This window comes from Larus michahellis, chromosome 3 (assembly GCF_964199755.1).
Source record: "Larus michahellis chromosome 3, bLarMic1.1, whole genome shotgun sequence".
Classification (NCBI taxonomy): domain Eukaryota; kingdom Metazoa; phylum Chordata; class Aves; order Charadriiformes; family Laridae; genus Larus; species Larus michahellis.
In genome coordinates, this window is record NC_133898.1 from 104,817,519 (window position 1) to 104,836,467 (window position 18,949).

The following is an 18,949-nucleotide window of genomic DNA, read 5'->3' on the forward strand; positions in this document are numbered from 1 at the left end:
GGTAGAGTAAGTTTTTTAGCCCCTGCAAGCAAAAAACAGTATCGGCACAATTACGGCTGCCCAAGATGCACTCTTCTTGCAGCTGCTTTCACGTTGTGTTATCACACGTGGCTCCTGTTTAGGAAAAACAATTTGGTTTAGCTCTACAGCTTTAGCTCACAGTGCTAGATTTAACATCCTTCTTCCAAGAAACATGGGATTTTCAGATAAATGTGTTTTATTTATACATCTCTTGATTTTGAAACAACTGCTTACAAGCAATTAGAAGCAGTAGTTGAAAAATTCAGTGCTAAACTGGCTGAATTCTGATTTCAGGGAGAATGAGACTTACAACAGGAAAAAAACAATCAGAGTTTCCTGAGAATCCAGTCTGTTTGGGATTACTTTATAATGTGTCACTGTTATATTTTCCTTTGCTGCCCAACAACACCAGGATTTCAGATAAAGATGCTCCTTTTCAGCATATCTGACGGCACTCTGAGTCTTAAAGCAGGCTTGTGTGAGAAAGCTTTCACAGCGGACTTAGCCTGGAAGAGCACACCAAACCTTTAACCCCTACAAAAATGGCATTCAATTCTGGCAGTGTGTTTTTATGGTTATAATAACAGTGACCAACAAAGAAGCAAGGTTATTAGAAGGGAATTAATGTGGAGAAGACAGCAGTTTGACAGCTAAGCTACCTGCAGAGGGTTACAATGAACCTCGTTTCAGAGGTATTTGAAAGAAAGGCGATTAAAGGGAGTATGAAGTTTGACTTCAATATTGGAGAAACCTGAGAACACATCATGTAGGTAGGAGAGGTATGCTTTATACACACGACTGCATTTCCAACTCGCTGTGAAATGCATAGAAAAGTGCAAATGAAATGATTTACCTCAATAAAGTGCTTTTCTCTTCACATGTATGACATCATAGATAAACTGTCTCTCACTGGGAAACAAAAGAGGAAGGCTTGATTTCATGGCCAGCCTTTGTGTATTTTATTCCTAGCTTTACAGGTAACAAAACCTAAGCAAGTATCCACAGGCAGCATTTAATGGAAACTTAATGGAATTTTGAATGGTGAAAATATAAGAATTTTGAATTCACAAATATTTCACTGGAAGAAGGCAGAAAAGATGTTAACTGCCTCATATCGCAGTTAGTAGAGAAGCCCCCTGGCACTTTTCGGTGGCCAGATTTGAAATTGCAGAGACGCCCACTAGTGATATTTTAAAATAAACTTTAAAATCGTATTTAAAATATTTTATTTCTCAAAAGCTGTCCTTATCCTTGAAAAGCAAAAATTTCCCAACCAACAAATCAGCATCCAGCTTTGGTTTACAATGGCACTTGGGAACAGGGAGAGTTTTAGATACACAGAACAGCAAGCTTGAAATGTAAAACAGCAAAAGAAAGAGACTGTGCTTTGAGAGCATCATGTCTATCTGTGAATGACTGAAACAGACTTGGCTGTAAACCTGATAATCTTCTGCAGAAAATGACTGAGGGAAAGGTTAGTGAATTTAACAAAAAAATCTCTGATACCCTGGAAGAGGAATGATCCAGAAACAATTTCCAATGCATACGGTATTTCGCTTGAGAGCAGTTTGGAAAGTTGGCTGACACACTGAACGCTGAAGGAGATGACAAAATATAACCTGCTGCTTCTGAGAGAGCTGTTAAAACCTGGAAAGTATTCCATTTGCTATGTTCTATGTTTCTGCTACGCAAATGAAAAGCATAAATGCAAGCGTGCGCACAAAGCCCCCTGTCAAAAGACCTGCTGCCGCCTGAACGGCCGAGTGAGCAGGACAGGTTTTATCCCGCACCGTTTCCGCGGCCCTGCCATCCCAAACAGGGCAAGCGGGCTCCGCGACGAAGCAGCCCCGTCCCCTCTCCTTGCTCCTCTCTTTCCCCCCTCAGGCCTTCTGCCAAAAGCATTGAAAGCCCAGGCCGGGCCCCGTTTCCCCGGGGTGCGCGAAGCGTCAGGGACGGCCGGCTGCCCCCATGCCTGTAACCCCCCAACCCCGCGCCCTGGGCCCGCCGAGTCTCCTCAGGGATTTTTCTCCCACTCCCGCCCCGCAAGTGCCGGGCTGCTGGCCAAGACCGCACCAAACGCGGGCAGCCACCGCCGGGGCTCCTGTGCCGGTGGAAGGTGAGGAGAGGCGGCAGCCCCGCAGTGGCGCTTGGCGGCGGTCAGCGGGCCGTTGGGCCGAGGCGGCGGTTGCCGCAGCAGCCGCGGAGGGGGCGCGGCGGGGCCGGCGGCGCAGCGGGCTCCCGCCCTCCGCCAATCACAGCTCGGGGCCGGGCTGCAGCCAGTGGCTGCGGCGGGGGCTGCGGCGGGCGCGGGGCCGGGGCGGGGGGGCCCCACCGGCCGGGAGCCTGCGCCGACCTTGCGGCTGGCTGCCGGGCGCCCGCTGCCGCGCCATGGGCACGGTGCCGTCGGCGCTGAAGCACTGCCTCAGCTACCAGCACCTCCTCAAGGAGCAGCTGTGGATCGGGGAGCCGGCGGCTCCGCACGCCGGGCAGGTATCGCCGGGCTGGGGGTGAAGGGATGGGATGGTGTCGGCCCGTCGAGGCGCGGCCGCCGCCAGGGGGAGGCCGGGGCCCGCCGGGCGCGGGGGGCCGCCGCCGCCCTCTCGATGCCGCCCCCTCGCCTCCGCCGCCTCGCCCCTCACACACATACCCTGCGTCCCTGCTGCCCCCTACTTGCGGCCCGGCCCTCGCTCCTCTCCCGCCCCTCCGAGTGGGGGCCTCTGTCATCCCCACACGCCGCCGCACCTTTCCCGGTCAATATTTCAGAAGGCAGCTGGTTTTAAACCATCTGAGTGGTAGTAGACACACAGGTGGGCATCGCTTGTGGCGCTGGGGGCAGGGATGAGGCAGTGTTAAAGAATTCTGCTCATTTGTGTCCCCCCTCCCCTGTTTCAATCCACTGTGTGGAAAGTCGTGAAGTGGTAGGGTGACACATATTTTGCCGAGGCCACAGCATTGCCCTTGCTTCCCAGAGTTTGTATTTCTGAAACTGGAGTGTGCTGGGCCCATCTGCTCTCTCAGGTGGAAAGTCACCAGAGCCATGAGGGTGTGGAGGTAGAGCTGTCAACTCCTCTGGAACAGCTGTATCCTTCTTTTGGCCTGGGGTGCTCTGAGTAATGATGGTGTTGTCATGCAGGGATGAGTGGAGTTGGTTGCTCACCCTCCTGTCTGTCACCACAGGTGTGGAGAGGGGCTGGAGATAGTGGGGAGTGGGAGAGCAAGTTAGGCAAGGAGGAACATGGGCAGGCAGCCAAACAAAGTCTGTAGGCCATGACTGTCCTGATCGTGGCTTTGGAAGGAAAGAGGAGGCTACCAGTGGATTTCAGGGAGAAGCTGCATAAATCCGGAAGAACTTTGGAGGAAGACATCAATATGAAGACCTCAAAGAAGGAAATTGATCATGACATTGTCCTCCCTATAACAGCACATATATTGTTGGGGCATATTGTGTCTGAACTGGCATTCGCTCCCAAGTCTAACTCTAGTAATCATTCGGTGCTTCAAACATTAAAGAACATGAGTCAAGCCTAGAACAAAATTGGTTTAAATATCATGTCTTAAAAAAAAAAATGCACTTCTTGTTCATTACATCTTTTTTCTGTTTCGTACACCTTTCAGATATATTGGGGGTACATCTTCCATTTTTGTCCACCATCTGGAAGTGAAATTTAATTATTAGATAGCAATGTAACTTCAGAAGTGGGGAGATCATGAAAAATGCAATGCTCTGGGTGCCATGGAAGCTGGCAGCGCTGCATTGTAATTTTGCTTCAGATGATCTGGGCTTTATATCTCAAAAGCTACATCTATGGAACAGCCAAAGCAATGCTTATGGCAGATGTAGACACAAACTTTGCTAAGCCATGAAAAATACTGTTGTGAGCACAGAGCTTTTTATAGGGAGGCTCAATACAACTTCCAGCTATCACAGTTCCCTGAGAATAGTGTCTATCCAGCACTGAATCAGACCTCATTCCTTCAGTCGTTCCTGTAAAAAAGTGTTTTCTTACTGTAAAAAAGAAGGAAAATAGAATTAAAGGACTTTTATGTATTAGGCATAAAGCAAAGCACTAGAATCCTCTTCACATGCCCTTGCTATATTTTGGTGTGTCATTTTCTTTCAGGTGATGTGAAAGCTTTTAAAAAATTCCTTCAAAATACCTTGATATGCCACTTGATTGCGTCAGTCTGTGCCCTCTATGGGACAAAGCATCTGAAAGGTTCAAGAGCTATTGCAACAGAGAGGGTTTGAAATCAAAGACAAGCAGTAATATCTTCCCAGAAAATCATAGATCAAGAAAAAAAAGTGGTTTCTTTATTTTGATGGATGCCTGTAACTTTTGCTTCGTTTCTCCTGCTGTTTTTTCATTTTCATCACCATTTTTCTTCCTCCAAAGATACAGAAAGATGTCTTTCTCAGTAGACAGCAAACATGAGAATTTGCTGCTAACCTCCCTGCGCATATCAATGTGATTGTAAGTTGCACAGTCTACTGAGTCCATCAACACTAATTAAGTCACTGGAGTTGGTCACTCCTAGTGTTTTAACATTTGCTTCTGCATTATCTTGCTGTGATTTTTATTAGATGATTTTAATCATTTTCTTCACATGAATCTGCTCAAATTTCCATTTTTCTTACCTGGATTTTTATGTAAAGATTTTACTTATGCTTGAGTGCATTCTGTACCAAGCCTGTTCAAGATAAAACGTGTTCCTCTTGATGTGATCTACAAACCACACTATCTCAATGATTGTAAAAAGTGATTTTTTTTGTTTTGACCAGTGTATGCAAGACAGTTATGGGGGTACCACTGTGATCATGTTTATGTGGGTATACAAAGAAATAAAATAGGGGAAGGGGCTTAAGGCATAAGAAGAGTTTCCCAGAAATAAGTTAGTGCTTTCATCTCTGATGAAAATAAGGAGTTGATTTTCTTGCTGAGAATTTTCAGGAGTTTTTCAGGATGTGTCTTTAAACACAAAGTAAGATGTAGGTGTTACTAGACTGTTGCTAGTAGGGCCCTTGTGGAAGTAAAATAATTCAGTTTTCTCTGAAAAAAACCCAAATACATATACATAGTCCTGGTTCATTTAGCCAGCAATTTTGCAGTATTTTTACAACTATATTTGACTTCAAAACAGGGTTGATTAAGGAGCAAGGTTATTGAAAAGGAGAGGTGAAAAACAAAAGGTAATTAGGATAATGGCTAAATAGAAAGTAAACAGATTTTTTTACTATCTATTAGCTATTTACTAGTAGCTATTTCACTCTCATTTAGACTATATTACATAAACTATCAAGCACTTGACTAGTCAATAGGACACCTCATTCCTGTTGCAGTGTCTTCATCTTACTCCATTCATTTTCTTAATTTCTTGTTCGCTTCAGAAATACTGTTTTATGTTTTGTACGAGGGGATCGTAGTTCTGCTTCATACTCTTAGCATTACCCCAGTATATACTGTTTTTATTAATAGGTCTGATTAATTTAATATTAAAGATCTGATTCATTTTACTAAATAGGAGCTATAGCTATATGAGAATTTGTTAAAGACATGGATTTATATCAGAACTGTAAAATGTGCTAGGATCTACCTAGAAAGGAGGTGGAAGTAGATGTTGCAGAATTAGGGAGATTTCCACAGTGATGGAGATTGCTACTGATGATGACTCATAGCACTTGACTCGAATTTGTAATGTACTTTGTGTTCTGTTTTGTAAAAAGCTCAGGCTGAGCAGCAGTGAGGAAGGCTGGCTGTTCATCTACTGCTGATGGTTGTCCTCTGATTTAGCGTGAAGATTCTGGCTGGAAGGAGAGGTGTTCTGAGAGCAACTGACATTGGTCTCATCCTATATCTGACTTAATGTTATGTTTTCATGTAGGTTAAAATGGAATTTTAATGCATTAGGAATATGCTAAGGACGTAGTAGCTGGATGGCTAAAGAAGGGGTGTAAAAGACCGGGATGAAATTCAAGGGTGCAGAATGATTAGGTACTTTGAGACTAATAATCCAAACTAGAAACTGACATGAGTTAGATGCGATTGAAGGAGAGAACAACCTTGGAATACTCAATAATTGTAGGACTGTAAGCTGCCAGTACAGTACAGCTGTTAAAAAAATCAGATTAAGTCCTTGGATATATCAAATAAGAAATTTCCAGTCAAACAGGGAAATGTTGGAGCCATTGCAAAAGATTGTATCTGAGGCTTATTCAGTTTTGGTTAGTCACGTTGAAGAAATTGAATTTCATCTGGGACAGGTTAGATCATGCACTGGAATGGTCAGGAAAATGGAGATGAAATGTAAAATGACTGGTTTTTTTGATAATTAGTGTTAGGACCTGGAGGATGGGCGGGCATGGAGAGAAGGTGACGAAAGAGCGGCTTAAAATAAAGGAATATGTTGCCACAAACAAACAAACACTTATTATCTGTCTGTATATTAAAAACATAGTAGAAATTTAAAAGTTAAGTATCAAGTGGTGACATTCTTTAATAGCTTTCTAATCAAAATAATGAGGGTGAATAATGCATATGATTTAGGTTTAGAAGAAGGATTCTGCATTGTGGTTTCCATAGTAGTGAAAATTATTTGATTCTTAAGGGATTTTAAAGTTTATGTAATAAGGAATGGAGGACTAGATATTTAAATGATGTAAAATAGAGACAATTACAAATCCAGTTTTTAATTACATTATCATTCTACTCTACTCTACAAGGAGGTAGTAGCTAAACATAGCTATGTAATAAGATTCTTTCTCTTAGGCTGTTGTGTTTTAATGTACCACTAGCGAGGTGAACTAAGAGGTATAGTATATTAGGAGTATATTAGGAGTTACATGATTTGGTGAGGGCTGCCTACATCTAGCACAAGCAAAGCAAAAATAAGTCAAAAATAAAACTAGTCTCTTGCTCTGCTGGATATGACTGTGACTCTAGGAGGCATAAATCTATCTAAATAATGCTAATTTGTGCTATGTTATCTTGTAGGATTTCTGACACAGATATAGGCTGTCCTGTGGGATGCAGTACACAGAATTATTAACAATTGTTCAGTATATTATCACTGGAAAGCACAATGTACGTTATTCTCAGCTTTATAACTGGAGAGGAACACAAATTCTACACGCTAAATATGTATAATAACAAAGAAAAGCTTGGGTCCTCTAATTTTGACAGCTAACTTCTGTTTCAGTGCCTAGGTTGCAGTGATTTATAAGTTACATGCCTAAATATCCAGACCTAAACCACACAGCCTAAGATTCCCTCCTCTCCTCACTGCATGACACTCTTGGATCAAGAGATGCACACAAGTGTCTTACTTTTGCAGTTTTAATTTGGTAGTTCAGATTTTGCAGGATACTATCATGTTTTAACCATATGCTAGAAAGCTCTCAAATTTATTTTTAAAGTAACTAAAAAAAAAAAAAACACAGCCCATATGACAATTATGATATTTGTCTTAACCACTTCTTGTATTTGATGGTTGATTCTTTATTCAAATTACAGCATAAAAAAGTGAAGCATATGGTATTATGCTACCTGGGAGAAGCAGCATGTTTGTTTTATTTTAATCTTTCAGCTACACCTCAGAGCAACTGATATGAGACATACTATATTTCATGTTCTTTTTATCTCCATGGAATTATATATTCCAGGAACAAATTAATATTTGCAGGCTCTCCTTAAATAACTATTTAGGTTATTTTCATTTTTAAATTTAATTTATTTAGTTTAAGAAGTATTATAAAAATTTGCTGTCATCAATATTGCAAATGTATTAATTTGTTATAATTACATTATGCAAGAAATACCTCATAATTTACATTCAGGTTTTTTATCTGCTGAAAATTGCATATAAAGTTTCTTTTTAGTAGAGAAAAAAGAACCTAGATGACCCAAACTTTATATTGCAGAATTCTTGTTTCTTGTTTGAAAGGATGACGTTAATTAAAGACACTTAATGAAATCAGTATACAGTATATTAATTGCATGGGGCAAAGATCTTGTATTCTTTTTTTTTTCTCTTTCCTTTACCCACCGTTCTGTGCTTTAATCCTGAACTTCCAAGGTATTTAGATTTTATGTCGTCTTTCATGTAATTTAAGACTAAATTACTGATCACTAAGAGACTTTGAAATTCCTGATTTCCAGCCCTTCATACTCCTCTACACATAGAAGTCTTGTCAATACAGAACTCAGTAAATGGATCTTTTTCTTGACAGGTACATCACAAGAATGGGACTGTTTTGTTTTGTTGCAAATTCCCAAGCAACATTTATTTTCTTAATGTTCATAAGATGTAAAGCATGCAATGTTATTGGAAAAGGAAATGAGTAAAAGAATGAAGTAGAAAGTTTTACTATAACTATAATATAGAATGAAATTATAAACCATTAAGTTTGCATCAGCATGCTGTATCTTTTCTTGATGACTTTGGAGATGATAAATTACATTTGATACGTGCTGACACTTAAGTTAGTAAATAAAACACAAAACCAGTGAATTTGGCTGGAGTAGAGAGAGTTCAATGCTGAGCTCTTTCCGAAATTTTCTTTGAAGTCAAGAGGAGTTTCCCCTTTAGAAGATCCAGTCATTAAACTCATGCCAATTTTTTCAGCCAGGTATTCTTTATGCTGCAGAGTAAGAGCTCAAGAGCATTGGTGGATAAAATGTTGAAGAGTGAATGTCTGAAAAGGCTAAGTAGTTGGCTTGTTAAAGGTGCCAAACAGGATGTTAGAAGTTGAGAGGCTGATAATAAAGTGTAAGTTTGACCTAAATGGAGTCACTAACTTTTAGTTCTTTTGTGCCATTGGGTTGCAAATAGTGGAAAGATAACAGGAGCTTTTTAGTTGATACAGATTTATGCTATATTGGGATTACTATGTGGGTTTAGAACTTTATAATACAGCTGGAAATGTTGTAAAGGATTTTACAGATCTTGCTCTGCAAATTTGGGAATTAAAAAAACGCACAGGAAATTTCTGCTCAGACCCAACATCTGTTTTTTGGTGAGATCCCGTTTTTGACTTGTCCCACCTCCACCTCCTTCAAAGCTTACATATGGGCACAGTGATGTTCATTTCCTTTCTTGCCAGCTCAAGGAAAAAGATTAATTTCAGACACCCCATGTGTCAAATCATCATTTTAAAATTCATACATCTTGAGATCATTCTTCTTAATTCATTTTCTCATTGCCTTGGCTGAGAGTGAACATAAGTGACTTGCCTAAGATCAACTCGATCCAAATTTAATTCCTACTTAAATAAATGGGAATATTATCTTTGTCTCAGGTTTTACTAAGGATTTTATTTACAATTTGTGGATCTTCTAGCTTCTAGTTTGGGTAAGGAAATCTCACAAGTGCTTATAAGAGTACTGCAAGGCTTACCAGTTGGTCAGACATAGAAGTTTTTATAAAGCAAAATATTTACTGCTCCTCATTAATCAAATTTTGTATCTTTGAACTGTCTGACAAGGTGACTAATAAATAGTTGTAATGGTTGTCTCTATAGTGGATCGCAAGTTAGGATTTTTTCACTTAGACTTGGCTTAAAGATGGAATGCTGGGTACCTAGAATGAAGTTACACTTAATTTCTCGTAGTTTTAATGCTTTTTTTGGTGTTTCAGAGGAAAAAAGGTAGCTCCAATTCTTGCAGCATCTGGGTTGCAAGAGTCACTTGTTTATGCAAATGTGTGTTTGAATTTCAGTTTCTATGTGAATATCATGGAATGAGAAACCGGTTCAGTGTAGGGCCGTCCAGAGATAAAGCTGAAATTAATTCTTGTCACCCTCTGCTCTTTCACAACATAAATATTTGAGGCATTTAACCAAGGCGATGATTCTCTGAAATTTTAGGAATTGAACGTTATTAAGATCCTTTGATGTGTCAAATGTGGAAGCAATTATATTTAAAGAAACTGGGGGGGACTTCAGAAAAGTAGTTATTCAGTACTTCAGGCTGTGTTGAATTCTCTTCTATTGTTTAGCGTGCTCATTCATTTAACAAAGATGAAATATTTTCTTTAGCATTCTTCTTTTTCCCCAAATGTATATTTAAAAAGGTAGATGAAGTATGAAAGAGGAGCGGGTATTAAAGATGGTGTGTGGTATTTTGAACTTGCTGTGGAATGTGTACCATCTTACAATGTGTGCCAATGCATAGTAATGCATATGTGTACCTTGACATACAGTGTAGTGAAGGACCATCAATTAACTGAACCTCAGAAAATATTGGAACAGAAAAATATTAATTTTAAGAATGGGGGGAAAAAAGCTATCAGCCACAATTTTATAGGAAAAACTTCCCTTTGGCTATCAAATCCATCCATCTTCTGTCACAGAAAAAATCATCAGGATATTGAAACTATGAGAAAAGTTACTTTATTGGCTTATTGGAATTTCTGAGATAAGAGCATGTAAAATGATGCCTGTAGCTCCATGATCAAAATCAGGCTTTCATACTGTGCTAAATAACAGTAAAGCTAATTCAGCATTTTTGCTTTTCAGCAAAAGGAAAATATTTTATTACTGCTGTATTAGTGTATACTGGTATAGCCCTTTTGGGGTAGAAATGTCAAAACGGTGCGCAGCTGAGATAATAGTTTTTTTCTATTTTGTAATATGTTGGTAGTGAAATAAGTTGTAAAGAATAATAAAGAATTTATTAAATATGAGATTGTGAATCACATTCAGACTATTTTTTTGACTGTCTGGTCTTTTAGTCAATCTCTCACTCTGAAGCAATCAGAAAACTGATAAATGCGTGATTTACATTTCAGGAAAATACTTTCAGGGATAGTTTTAAGGGTTGTTTTTAATCTTAAGGCGTTAGAGTTGGAAGTAATCAGCTCATGACTTTTCAGAATTTTACTGTGTTAGACATAATAATTGATGGCAAAGATTTCAATCATAGTTTAGGAAAATTTCTGATGTTGCAAAAGATGACAGGTAAGTTGCAGGTGATGAGAAGAAAAGTATACTTTCAGTCAGAACATTGTAGCTGATACTATTTTTAGATAATTGTCTTGTTAAGTGGAGATTTATTTTATCATTTGGTGTAAATGAATTGAAAGTTACTCCAATTGTTATATTGCATTTGAATTTGTTATTTGCATTAAATATACTTATAAGAGTGCTTCTTAACAGCTCTTGCAACAAAAAAATAGATTTATTACATGCAAAAATTGCTCAAAGGTGCATTGGTAAAAAACTGTTCTGGGTAGACATTTCTTCTTTGTTTGGCTCGTTTTTTTTTGTCCACAGATGTTAGCTGTTTTCTATGGGAATAAAGGTGTTAGTTTATGAGTTTCTTGCGAAAAAAAAAAGTTTAAAGGCTTTGAATGCATGAGATGTGTGGACTGAAGCGCCAGAGGACATTGGTGGAATGTTAGGTGAAGCCCATAGGGAAATAATTCAACAGCAGCATCTGGAAAGGAACTGTATGTGGCTTTAGGGTTTACTTTTAATGCAAGTAGTTAAGATGAGATTAAATATAGGTGTTAGTATGTGAGAAATGGGGGAGCAAGGTAAGTGATGAAGGTATATCATGTGGAACACTGGGATTAGGAAAAAGATTTAACAGAATCCACAGCTGATCACAGCTGAATTTTTAAAAGCCTGGAAACATAATTTGAATTGAACTATATTTTGGCTTCATATAAAGCAAAACAGCTTACATGAAGAATTTATTAGGAAAGGGAAGAGAGAGGATAGGCAAGTTCCTTGGCCCAGCCATGTCTCACTTTTGCCTGAATAGTATGAAGAAGACAGAAAGTTAAGCTACTAAGCCAGCTGGCTGATGGCTATACAGAGAGGAATCAACTGGTGATTGAGAACTGTCTTGTCTCCCAGCTGTTTTTTGATATTTAGGACTTGATTCAATTGCATAAGCACAGTTATCTGGTGCTGTGTGAGATGCCCTGGAGTAGCTGAGATGGCTTATAGGATTGGCAGATGGCACAGATATTCCATGTATACCTGTTGATCTCTGCTGCATTAACTGGAAGTCAAGTGGGATGCATCTCAAATGCACTAGGTGCCTGTAATTAGCCATCTGACTTGTGCCCTTACTACTCAGCTGAGTTGTTTCATATGCTTTTGGCCATTGATGATAGTGCTGAGAAGTGGCTTGATTCAGCGATGCACACTTCATTGCTGATGCCTTTTAAGATGTAATGTTATTATCAGTTAAATGGGCAGAAAATTTTAGTATCTAAATATGCTCACATTTGACTGTTTCCGTTGTGAAAATGGAACATTTTCATAATGTCAAGAATGGTGTAGCATTCAAGATACCGTAATTTCCTTCCTACTGTTGGAAAATTATTATGGTAACACTTTGCAGATGTTATTTTTCTAAAGAGTTTTATAAATTGTAGATTCTCCTGAAGGATGAGTTGCCAACTGTGGCTAAATAAATAGCCATTAAACTACTGTCATTTTTATCAGAGTCTTTTGAGAAGGGAGGTATGGAAAACATAGTGGTGAGCCAGCTGCACTTGAATTAAAGATTTCCTTGATCTTTTAGGCACTGCCTTTGGATGCAGAAGGTGATTTCGCTGACAACAATAATTGAGAATAGTTGAATTACTTCCAACTTTTTACTTGAGTTCTTAAAGATCTATACGTAACTCACTTTTATTGACAATGAGGTATTTAAAGAGACTTATCTGATAGAGTGCATGGGCTGGCTTGTCAATGTATTTGTTTTCTCCATTGATATCACAAAGCATTATAAAGGGCGAATGACTTTCACGTGTTGGTCTTGTAAGGATGATCATGCCTCTGCTTTTTCAATGTGTGGAAAAACACCACTGCTTCTGCCTTCTAGAATTCTGTCTTCAGTCTTGCCTGTAAAACACCATGCACACCATAATACTATTACCATAAATAATAGTAAAGGAAAGTGTGGGAGGTTTTGGCTCCAGTGTCATCAGTATGCTGTTGATCTCAGTTCTCTGTATCCTTTTCATCCAGCCCAGATGGTAGGGTGTAATTGCTTTTCCAGGCTTTGACCAAGATAGGGATATGGATGAAAGTGAGTTGGCTGCAAATCAACTTGGTTAATGGAGAAATGCTGCTTGTTAGCCAAGGGAAGCATTTAGGGAAATAGAAAGTAGAAAAAGGTAATGTATACACCATGTCATGAAAACACATTTTTAATTTTTGCTAAAGTAGTCATTTTAGTAAGTAAGAGGCTGTGTTGTCCTCTTACTAACAACAGAGACCTCTAGTACCATTTATTATTAATTACTCCATTGTAACACAAGTCTAACTGTGGTTGTCTATGCCTCTGCTACCACCTGACTCTAATAATATATTCCCTTCATCATTATTTTGCAAGTTATCTGAAATTATCTGTGACTACAGCACATCTGTCTGCTTTTAGGTTGCATGAACTGTTAGCTGTATTTGACACTTATATTCAAACCTCTGCAATTCCAGGTGCTCTACCTTTGTTGAAAATAGCAACAAGTGTTTTTTAGAAGATGGCAAATCAAGTTGTCAGTGATAATTCAGAAAGTTCAGACTCATCCCGCAGACTGTTATTTGAGCGATTTGGTCTATTTTTTTGTTCTGTCAAGTTGTGAATGATTTTATGTAAAGTAGACACGTGAATATTAAAGAAGGAATTTCTTTGTTTTATAAGATTGTGAACAGCCTTTGGGCTTGATTTCATCCTTCCGAGTATTTGTCCTGTAATGCTACTACTTTTTTTCAGAGCATCCAACGTCATGGCAGAGAATTGGACGTGATTTGCAGTCACTCTTAGAACTAGCTACTCCTTCTGTTAGACATTCAGTCCCCAGTTCCTGAGATTTCCTTTTTGCAGGGCTGTCAGAACAGCAGTTTCAATAGCCTGCCTATGGAACTTTCTGATCCACTGGAGCTCACATTTGACAAATTTTAAGTCATGACCACCAGAAATGGTTGTGTGACTCTCAACTGACATGTAATAAGTTGTCCTTGGCATTATAGTTAGAATGTAGCATGGACTGTCATGATTTAAAATCAGTAACTTTATGCAGTTCAAGTGTTCACATTTCTTACCTTTGCTTACTAAAGGGAAAGGCTTCTAGGGGTCTGTAATTATCTTCACAGCATAATAATTTTTATGCATATTTTCCAGTATACTTTCACTGACTTTGTTTAAATTGGAGGCAGCCTGGGCTGCAGTGATCATGCACTGGTGGAGTTCACAGTCCAAAGGGATATGGGTCAGTCAAAGACTAAAGTCAGGACCCTGAATATTAAGAAAGCAGACTTCCAGCTGTTCAAGGAATTAGTCAATAGGACCCCCTGGGAAACTGCCTCAGGGACAAGGGAGCAGAACAGAGCTGGCAGATCTTTAAGGATGCTTTCCAGAGAGAGCAAGAGCTCTCAATCCTCAGGTGTAAGAAATCAGGAAAGGAGGGCAAGAGACTGGCATGGCTGAGTTGAGACCTGCTTGTCAAACTGAAGGGCAAGAAGGAAATGCAGACACAGTGGAAGCAGGAGCAGGTATCCTGGGAACAGGGATGCTGCCCGGTTGTGTAGGGATGGCGTCAGGAAGGCCAAGGTGCAGCTGGAACTGAACTTGGCAAGGGGTGCAAGGAATAACAATAAGAGCTTCTACAGGTAGGTTAGCCAGAAAAGTAAGGTAAAAGAAAGCGTACCCCCTCTGATGAACAAGACTGGTAAATTGGTAACAATGGACAAGGAGAAGGCTGAGGTATTCAACAATTTTTTTTCCTCAGTCTTCACTGGCAGCCTCTCTCCCCACACCTCTCGAGTAGATGAACTGCAAGGCAGGGACTAGGGGAGCAAAGTGTCTCTACTGTAAGAGAAGATCAGGTTCGTGACCACCTGAGGAACCTGAACATATAAGTCTATGGAACCTGATGAGGTGCGTCCCAGAGTCCTGAGGGAATCGGCTGATGTAGTTGCCAAGCCACTTTCCACGATATTTGAATAGTCATGGCAGTCAGGTGAAGTCCCCGATGACTGGAAAAAGAAAGGAAACATTATACCCATTTTTAAAAAGGGCGGAAAGGAGGACCCTGGGAACTACTGACCTGTCAACCTCACCACTGTGCCTGGGAAGATCATGGAACAGATCCTCCTAGAAGCCGTGCTAAGACACATGGAGGACAGGGAGGTGATTTGAGACAGCCAGCATGCCTTCACCCAAGGGCAAGTCCTGCCTGACCAACTTAGTGGCCTTCTATGATGGAGTGACTACATCAGTGGACAGGGGAAGAGCTAAGGATGTCATCTGTCTGGATTTCTGTAAGGCCTTTGAGAGATATCGAGGTGCTGGAGTGAGTGCAGAGGAGGGCAACGAAGCTGGTGAAGGGCTTGCAGAATAAATCTTATGAGGAGCGATTGAAGGAGCTGGGACTGTTTAGTTTGAGGAAGAGGAGGCTGAGGGGAGACCTCATCGCTCTCTACAACTACTTGAAAGGACATTGTAGAGAGGTTGGTGCTGGTCTCTTCTCAGAGGTAATTAGTGATAGAACAAGAGGGAATGGGTTCAAGCTGCAGCAGGGTAGGTTTAGGCTGGACATTAGGAAAAAATTCTTCACAGAAAGAGTGGTTAGACACTGGAATAGGCTACCCAGGGAGGTGGTGGAGTCACCATCCCTGGATGTGTTTAAGACTCGTTTAGATGTGGTGTTAAGGGATATGGTGTAAGGGAGAACTTTGTAGAGTGGAGATGATGGTTGGACTTGATGATCCCAAGGGTCTTTTCCAACCTAAATGATTCTATGATTCTATGGTCCTCCACAACATCCTTCTCTCTGAATTGGAGAGATACGGATTTGGTGGAGTGATTACATCAGTGGACAAGGAAAGAGCTACGGATGTCGTCTGTCTGGATTTCTGTAAGGCCTTTGACATGGTCCTCCACATCCTTCTCTCTGAATTGGAGAGATACGGATTTGGTGGAGTGATTACATCAGTGGACAAGGAAAGAGCTACGGATGTCGTCTGTCTGGATTTCTGTAAGGCCTTTGACATGGTCCTCCACATCCTTCCCTCTGAATTGGAGAGATACGGATTTGGTGGAGTGATTACATCAGTGGACAAGGAAAGAGCTATGGATGTCGTCTGTCTGGATTTCTGTAAGGCCTTTGACATGGTCCCCCACAACATACGTAAACATATAATGCATATCAACTTCTGTCTCCATGGCTGATGGCATCGTGAGAGTTTTGGCTTTTATGACAATGGAACATTCTTTGCTGACTGTAAGCTGTTAGGGGGGTATGGAATCCACCTGTCTAGAAGAGGCAAGGGAATCTTTGGCAACAGAATGGCCAACTTGGTGAGGCAGGCTTTAAACTGAAGGACTTGGGGGTGGGGTCCAAAATGGCAATGCCATTGCATCTGACTAGGGAATAAACCAGGCCAACCAGAGCACTGTCAGACGTTCCTTGGCTGCTTCCCAAGATGACAACGAGAAGGCCAATCACCCCAAGAGCGTGTATGGCTGTGGTGGATCCTCTTGCACCCCTCCAGGGAAACCCGCATGCTCTATTACCTCTCTGAAATGCCTGTACACCAACACACAAGCATGGGGAGTAAACTGGAAGAACTAGAGATCTGTGTGTGGTTACAGGGCTGTGATCTCATTGCAGTTACAGAGACATAGTGTGGTAGATCACATGACTGGAATGCTGTCATGGATGGCCATGTACTTTTTAGGAAAGACAGACCAGCAAGGGGAGCTGGTGGAGTTGCTCTTTATGTGAGAGCAAGTAGAATGTATCTAGCTCTGAATCTTCATTTTCTGGATGAAGAACGAGTCGGGAGATTATGAGTAAGAATTAAGGGACTGGCTAATAAGGGGTTGTTGTTGTTTACTACAGACCACCTGATCAGGAAGAGGAAGTCAATGAGGCCTTCTACGGACAGCTGAAAGTAGCCTCACCATCTCATGCGGGACTTTAACCACCCTGATATTTGCTGGAAAAGCAACACAGCCAGGCACACACAGTCCAGGAGGTTTCTGGATGATTCAGAATGATAGCTTTTTGAAACAGGTGGTAGAGAAGCCAACGAAGAGAGATGTGCTGTTGGATCTTGCACTAACAAAGAAGTACTAGTTGGGGATGTAAAGGTTGGGTGTAGCCTTGGCTGCAGTGACCATGATGGAGTTCAGAATCCTGCGTGGAAGAAGCAAGGCAGTAAGTAGGATTACAGCCCTGGACTTCATGAGAGCTAACCTTGGCCTCTTCAAAGACCTACTTGTATGAATGCCATGGGCTAGGGCACTAGAAGGTAGAGGGGTCCAAGAGAGCTGGTTAATATTCAAGCACCATTTCGTCCATGCTCAAGATCAGTGCATCTCTATGAGTAAGAAATCAAGCAAAGGAGGCAGGAGACCTGCATGGGTGAGCAAGGAGCTTCTGGAAAAACTCAAATGGAAGAAGGAAGTTACAGAATGTGGAAAAAGGGACTGGCCACTTGGGAGGAATGCAGGAACGTTGTCAGAGTCTGCAGAGATGCAACGAGGAAGGCTAAGGCCCACTGGGAATTAAATCTGCCAAGGGATGTCAAGGACAACAAGAAGGGCCTCTTTGAGTACATCAGTAGTAAAAGGAAGACTAGGGAAAATGTGGGCCTGCTGCTGAATGAGGTGGGTGCCCTGGTGATGGAGGATACAGAGAAGGCAGAGTTACTGAATGCCTTCTTTGCTTCAGTCTTTACTGCTAAGGCCAGCCTCCAGGAATCCCAGACCTCGTAGGTGAGAGAAAATGTCTGGAGAAAGGAGGACTTTCCCTTGGTTAACGAGGATCGTATTAGAGTTCATTTAGGCAAACTTGATACCCACAAATCCCTGGGCCCCAATGGGTTGCACCCACAAGTGCTGAGGGAGCTGGCAGATCATAGAATCATAGAATAGTTTGGATTGGAAGGGACCTTTAAAGGTCACCTAGTCCAATGTCCCCTGCAATGAGCAGGGACATCTTCAACTAGATCAGGTTGCTCAGAGCCCTGTCCAATCAGATGTTATTGCCAAGCCACTCTCCATCATCTTTGAAACGTCATGGAGGATAGGAAAGGTGCCTGAGGACTAGAGGAAAGCCAATGTCACTTCAGTCTTCAAATGGGGCAAGGAGGACACAGGAAACTACAGGCCAGTCAGTCTCACCTCCATCCCTGCAAAGGTGATGGAACAGCTCATTCTGCATGTCATCTCCAAGCATGTGGAGGAAAAGAAGGATATTGGCAGTGGTCATTCACCAAGGGGAAATCATGCTTCACCAATCTGATAGCCTTCTATGATGGCATGACTGCCTCAGTAGATGAGGAAAGAGCAGTGGATGCTGTCTACTTCAATTTTAACAAGGCTTTTGACACTGTCTCCCATAACATCCTCATAGGTAAGCTTAGGAAGTGTGGGTTAGATGAGTGGACAGTGAGATGGATTGAGAGCTGGCTGAATGGCAGAGCTCAGAGAGTTGTGATCAGTGACACAGAGCTGGGGGCCTGTAGGTAGCGGTGTTCCCCAGGGGTCAGTATCAGGCCCAGTCTTGTCAACATATTAATCAATGGCCTGGATGAGGGTACAGAGTGTACCCTCAGCAAGTTTGCTGATGATACAAAACTGGGAAGAGTGGCTGATACACCAGAAGGCTGTGCTGCCATTCAGTGAGACTTGGACAGGATAGAGAGTTTGGCAGAGAGGAACCTAATGAAGTTCAACAAAGGCAAGTGTAGGGTCCTGCACCTAGGGAGGAATAACCCCATGCACCAGTACAGGTTCGGGGTTGACCTGCTGGAATGCAGCTCTGTGGAGAACGACCTGGGAGTCCTGGTGGACAACAGGATGACCATGAGCCAGCAATATGCCCTTGTAGCCAAGAAAGGCTAGTGATATCCTGGGATGCATGAAAAAGAGTGTGACCAGCCGGTCGAGGGAGGTCATCCTCCCCCTCT

General features: G+C 41.5%; 1 protein-coding gene across 2 annotated transcripts in view; it reads left to right on the forward strand.

The window, feature by feature from the left end:
* The first annotated feature begins 2,394 nt into the window (after positions 1-2,394).
* The window catches only part of HMGCLL1 (3-hydroxy-3-methylglutaryl-CoA lyase like 1), an 84,464-nt gene continuing 67,909 nt past the window's right edge, over positions 2,395-18,949 (forward strand). Inside the window, exon 1 of one of the 2 annotated variants that reach the window (XM_074581586.1) lies at positions 2,395-2,511. In XM_074581586.1, the coding sequence (XP_074437687.1) occupies positions 2,410-2,511 (102 nt within the window). In that variant the 5' untranslated portion in view covers positions 2,395-2,409. The remainder of the gene's footprint in view (positions 2,512-18,949) is intronic. The other variant, XM_074581585.1, reaches the window with a different exon arrangement.